The 6,718-nt window shown below is 25.6% G+C and overlaps 1 protein-coding gene across 4 annotated transcripts in view; it reads right to left on the reverse strand.

The window, feature by feature from the left end:
- Window positions 1–4,355: 4,355 nt before the first annotated feature.
- LOC100575029 (monoacylglycerol lipase ABHD12) overlaps window positions 4,356–6,718 on the reverse strand; it is an 18,501-nt gene continuing 16,138 nt past the window's right edge. For all 4 annotated transcript variants that reach the window (XM_008183658.3, XM_008183660.3, XM_003243692.4 and 1 more), the window contains 5 exons: window positions 5,924–6,056; window positions 5,723–5,840; window positions 5,160–5,321; window positions 4,771–4,892; window positions 4,356–4,616 (listed from right to left, as the gene is read on the reverse strand). In XM_008183658.3, coding sequence (XP_008181880.1) covers window positions 4,577–4,616; window positions 4,771–4,892; window positions 5,160–5,321; window positions 5,723–5,840; window positions 5,924–6,056 — 575 coding nt within the window. In that variant the 3' untranslated portion in view covers window positions 4,356–4,576. The remainder of the gene's footprint in view (window positions 4,617–4,770; window positions 4,893–5,159; window positions 5,322–5,722; window positions 5,841–5,923; window positions 6,057–6,718) is intronic.

The raw sequence follows: 6,718 nt of genomic DNA on the forward strand, positions 1-6,718 counted from the left end.
TATCTATAAGAAAGTCAAATTAAATTTTTATGATCGTTTGAAATTCAAATTTTTACAACACTGGATATTCACTCGATTTCTCATGTAGCGATTTCCTTATTTTGTTGTAATTCAAAAACGAATAACTGCAGATACATGAAAATTTTACTGAATGTTTATATTAGCATTTCCTATACACCATACAATTTTGAAAATATTTTGACTTTTTTTGAGCTGTTTACGGACATTGTAAGTTTTCAATTTTTTTAGTTTTTTTTTTCTATAATTATCAATAAAGTTTTATCTGTTGGGCCAAAAAGTGTATAAATTTAATACAAAGCTCCATATATATTGTTACAATATCAGTTGAAAAATATTAAAAATACATAGGCACAATTTTTTTTTATAATCATTTAAAGATCAAATTTTGACAAAATTTATCAAATTTTAATTTGAAAAATTATTTTGTAGTTAAAAATTTATAAAATGTTCAATTTTTGTATCTAAGAATTTAAAATTTAAAACAAGATTCCACTTAAGTAATTAATTCTGTTGCCAAATAATCTAAAAAATACATTTACACAGTTTATTTTTATAGTCATTTTAAGTACAAATTTGGACGAAATTACATATTAAAAACCTAGGATAACTATTTTAGTTATTTTGTTGTGATTGTATAACATACAATATTATATTATATATTGTATTATTCGTGGGTACTTGAAACTTCTAAAGTATACTATTATATATCTATGATAGTACCACGGTTTTTTGTTGATGTATAACGCGTTATAAGTACCTAATAGATATTATGATATGATTAATTTGGAATTTATTATAGGTACCTATTATAGGTCAATTTTTTTTAAATACTAATAGACTATTATATAATATTATGTCTTATACCTAGACTGACTTATACCGTCTCCGCTCAGAATCGTTTTTCTTATACAATGATATTATATCATTGAATTCAAATTTAATACCATCCATTATACAGTGACCCACTTGTAACCTACTGTACAGCAGAGCGAAATCCACTTACCCACCTTTTTTTTACTTTTACTTCCTTTTTTTCTCGATTTCTTCGATGTTGTTGGAATGTTGCTGGAACGTAGCAGGGACGTTGTAAAAATCATGACGGCGACTGATCAGAACACATGTAACAGGAGTGTATGCATTGGTCGTGATGGCCTCGGCCGTCGCAATCACTGACGCTCCGACGCCGCCGCCGCCGACTCCGACTACGAAATCGAAGAACGGTAGCGACTAACGCGTGCGACCCTGGTACTCAGATACCCAGATGAAGTAGACTACTAAATTTGGTACTACTCCTTTGGTGATTTTTTCGACCATGTACGATTTCTCATCTTATTTTGTTGTTCAAAAACGAACAACCGTAGTCCATAGATACTTTAAATGTTCACCAAACTTCAACTAAATTTTTAACTACAAAATCATTTTCAAATTTTGTCAACATTTTTTTAACTTCAAACACTTATAATAAAAGTGTGATATGTGGGCTAGGATTTTGTAGCATTTGCATTTTCTTTCATAGTACATACTACAGGACATAGCTAATCAAAAACAAAATTCGATTCATTCATCACAGAGTTCAAATATGCAATTTTGATTTTGCTTTTTTTGCATTTTCTTATGATATTCGTAAATAAATGCTTTTTTGGTACTTTTTTGTCAGTTTATTAGTTTTTGTTAATTATACATTTATACGCATATTTGACATTTTTTAGAACATTTACGTACATATTTATCTAAATTATTATTTATTGATTTATTTTAATTGTGTTATTATATATACTTATTTCATGATTTCGTAGTGAAATATTATTGCCTTATCGGAAAATATTTCTGAAAATAGATTCTTAGATTTTGTCAAAGTGATTACCGAGTGGGGAGTAATAGTTACGTAATACGTTGACATTTATCGACATTTAATAAAACGGTTTTTAATTTATTTTTTTCAATATTTATAAATTGTGCTTAGTTGTTCTAAGAATTACTTAGTGTGAACATATAAAAATGTGTTTGATAAATTTTTTTTTGATATTAAAATATTTTTCAGTTAAACTTAAAAATGTTCAAGTCATTTTTAGTTGCATTTTCTTGGTTAAATGCTTTTTTGTAGCATATCGTATTTTTTATACTTTATTGTAGGTTTTTAGTGCTTTATTTTCCTAGCCCTAGTGATATGTATTATACTTATTTTTAAATTACCATAAGTACAACTTATATTACATTTCTATTATCAACATATAAAGAAAGTGGTTAGATAAGTAGGTAACCGCTCTACTATACAATTATAGGTGTCGAGTATACTATCATAATTGAGGAGTTTGTCACTGTAATAGTGTAATGTGTTAATTATGAATTCAATGATAAATCGTTGCATAGGTACAAAAAATGGTTCTGAATGAAAACGATCTGTCAGCGAACATTACTAAGTATATATATTTATATTGCTATTAAAGTAATTTGTTTATTAGTAGCTAGTAATACATTAGGTTGAATTAATTTTTCTCAAATTACCTAAATTGAACGTCATTATGTGTATAAAATACAATCAAATCTGGATTAAAATATTTTTTCCAAATAGTCATCATATAGGTATACATTATCCATATATTATAGGAAACTTACTACATGCCAGGGGCTTACTATTGTTTGATATCCGTTATAGGCCATGGCCTACCATGGCTGCTCCCACCCACATTTAATTTTATAAATTCGGTTTGGACTAATAATTTTATAAATACAAATGAATTTTCAAATGTTCTTGATTGCAAATAATAATTGGTACCTTTTAATAAAAATACTAAAAATGTTGTTATATTCTTCCATTATAACCAATAACACTTACATCTGTTAGTGATACAAAAAAACAAATTATACAAATATGTCTTGGGTATAAGCATACTTAAGGGAGTTTCTTTTCAAATAACCGTAAGGTTTCCAATGCACTTGTAAATTACAATATAATTATAATTTAAAAAAACTGCAATAATATTTTTGGTAAAAAGCATTAATTTTTGGTTATCATTAATGAGAAGCTAAAAAAAACACTTTGCATATTAATAAAAATATTATATTTTAGTAAAAAATGTGTGGACTATATTGCGCCAAATTTTTACAATTCATGTCTTTAATAATCAAGAAAAATATTATCGGTAATTTTTCATCTAATGTTTTTAAAACTCAGCACCGATTGCCAATTGGTTGTTTGTCATTAGAAATTAATACCGTCATGACCAGTGTTCCCCAAACTTTCTTCTGTCCCATTTAAATTAGTTTTTATAAGTCGCGGTACACTTTGGATAAACATTAGCTATTTGCCAAAAATAATTCTATCAGCTGAAAAAAATATGTAAGTATGTTTATCAAATTCTTTCTTGAATTGAACTATTGTACAAACAACATCAAACACAAGTTTCACACTAAATTGTATTTATTAAGAATTTAGATATTTAGTTATAACATGCGAACATTTTTTTTTTTACATAATTTCATTATGGTAGTTTAGTTTAGTTTTTACGGTACACCATTTGAGAAACACTATTATAGACTATAGTGTAAATTAATTTTAATTATTTTAATTTTTCTGTAATAAAAGTACAAAAATATATATTTAAACATATCTGCTAACCAACACATTTTTTTTCTTTAATCAAAATTTAAACCATTACAGACAAAACTCCATAATATAATATTTTACTTATTAATATAAATTGTATTGACTATATGTGTATAACCATTGATAACCATCAATACACTTTAAGATATCCATCCAACTAAAATATTGGTGTCTGACCAGGATTTCCTTGGTATAGAGTAGAATTAAAATTGATCCAAGTAAATAGTAGCCAAGTATGGTTTATTTTATATGAATTCGTATATTATAATATGATACACATTTGTTTGATTATTATAAAATTATGTACTGACTCAAAACATAACAATGAATATATGTTAAATAATATACCTATAGGCTATAACATAAGTAAACTTCTATAGTTTTTGTAAAAACAAAAAAAATGGTATACAGCATACTATAATTTACTAAAACTTGAGTCAATCAAAAAACTTAAAATAAAAACATAATATGAAATTAACTATTTTTAACAAATTATTAAAATTACGAATAATTTAACAATTTGACATTACATTTTTCTATGAATTAATTTTTTTATATCATAAGAATTGAACCAAGCTTTAGTAATAATTATACATTTATTAAGAAATCACAAGTATTTTTAATGACAATAAAAATAATTACAAAGAAAAAGTTTGTAGAAAAATGAAGAAAATAAATGGTGTAAAAACAAAGTAATAGTATAAAATTAATTGTAAAAGGTTCATAATAATAGGCCAACAGTATATTTGTCACAATTATTACAAAAACATTAATTTTTTTTAAATTATTACTGTGCTAAAAAGTAGTATCACTTTCATAATGTAAATATCAATGAGGATTTAGATACAATCATACAATAACAAAAATTGAGCTAAACAAATGCAATGACCAATTCAAATTAACTGCATGCGCTATAAACGCCTATATTAATGGCGGATAAGAGTGTATTTATTGAGGTGAATTGTTTATAGACTCGTTGATAAATTTCCTGAAAAAAATAAAAAAACACACAGAATTTTAATAATTAACAGCATGATTAATTTCAAATATTATTTGAATAGCCGATACTATTCAGTTCTATGAGTGTAAGACTAAAGAAATTGTTTAGAAAACAACTCTTAAAAATAATCTGAAGTACTCACCTAGTCCGATTTCCTAATTCTTTGTCTTTACATATATGCTTATGTCCATACTTAAAATGTTTGTCGTACAACACTAATTCAGTATTAACATTTTTTCTAGTTTCCAATAGATGTTTGTACAACTAAAATAAAAAAAAAAATAATAAAAATAATGTATTAATAATTACTTGTTAGTTCTGAATTTGTAGACAAAAATGCTCTAGTAAGTTTAATTAATATTGATTTATTATAAAATGTTTGCTAACATTAAGAAATAAAAATATATAAAAACCAACAATTGATTGCTTATATTTTAGGATTAATAATATACAAATCACAAGCTAAGATTTCATTTTAACTAAATTATGGATATTTACATTACTTAAAAGTTAAAATAATAATGAGATTACCTTTTCACCTAGTTGGTAAGGTATTACAATATCATCACGTGCATGTAAAATCAATATTGGCATTTTAGTATTCATCAAATTCGTCTCTGTATCAAAAATGATGTTATTTTTCTCAACTGGTTCAATGATGAAAAACTCAAACCAAGGCAATAGTCGATGAATCTATATTACATATATCAAAACAAAATATTTTATTTAGTATTAATTAATAAAAACAAAATCTTAATCATATTTTATAATGTATCACATTATAGTCATGCATTGTAACTATAAGATTTATCTAACTTTTTAAAAATAAAATAACATTACTAACTCAGTAAACTACAACAGTAATACAATTCTATTATAATTCTATCAATTCCTTATAATTTCCAACTAAACTATGAAATATGGTTTTATTACTTTCACCTACACCACACCATAGTTATTAAAAATTTGTAATAAAACTATCCATAAATTTAATTTCATCATGATAATAGGTTTAGTCAAACAATGCTGTACATTTATGTAGATTTATATGATTGAAAATATTAAATACTCCAATAATAGTGTAAATATTTTACCTTAGTAAGCGGATATTCGCGTATTTCGTCACTCATTTTTGTAAATGGAGCTTCTAGTATGAGGCCATTCGGATAAAGACCTTCTTTTTCCAACAGTGAATATGCATGCGCTCCGATTCTGCACAATTATTTTTTAAATTTTGAATGGTAACATTTTAATAAAATTAATAAATAAATCACAATGTTTAAATATAAATTTACCCTGTTCCTAAAGAATGGCCCCAGCCAAATATAGGGGTGCCATTAGCACGCTTATGCACCCATCTAAACATTTCCATTGCATCCGTAACCACGCCAAGCTCACTAACTTCGACGTCAGTAGAATCAGCATAACCTTAAGCAAAAAAAGGTGGGTAAGTGGATGTCGCTCTGCTGTACAGTAGGTTACAAGTGGGTCACTGTATAATGGATAGTATTAAATTTGAATTCAATGATATAATATCACTGTATGAGAAAAACGATTCTGAGTGGAGACGGTTTGTCAGTCTAGATATTAGACACACATATTATAGGTATACTTATCTATAGTATTATTAATAATTTTCAAATTAATCATATCACAATATCCATTAGGTAACGCGTTATACATCAACAACAAACCGTGGTACTATCATAGATATATAATGGTATACTTTAGAAATTTCAAGTACCCACAAATAATATTATACAATCACAACAAAATAACTAAAATAGTTATTCCAGGTTTTTTAATATGTAATTTCGTCCAAATTTGAACTTAAAATTACTATAAAAATAAACTGTGCTTATGTATTTCTTAGAATTTTTGGTAACAGAATTAAATATTTACGTGGAATCTTGTTTTAAATTTTCAATCCTTAGATATAAAAGTTGAACATTTTATAAATTTTTAACTACAAAATAATTATTCAATTTTAAATTTGATAAATTTTCAAGATTTTAACTTCAAATGTTTATAAAAAAAAATTGTGCCTATGTATTTGTAATATTTTTCAACTGCTATTGTAACAATGTATC

This window comes from Acyrthosiphon pisum, chromosome X (genome assembly GCF_005508785.2).
Source record: "Acyrthosiphon pisum isolate AL4f chromosome X, pea_aphid_22Mar2018_4r6ur, whole genome shotgun sequence".
NCBI classification, from domain to species: Eukaryota; Metazoa; Arthropoda; class Insecta; order Hemiptera; family Aphididae; genus Acyrthosiphon; species Acyrthosiphon pisum.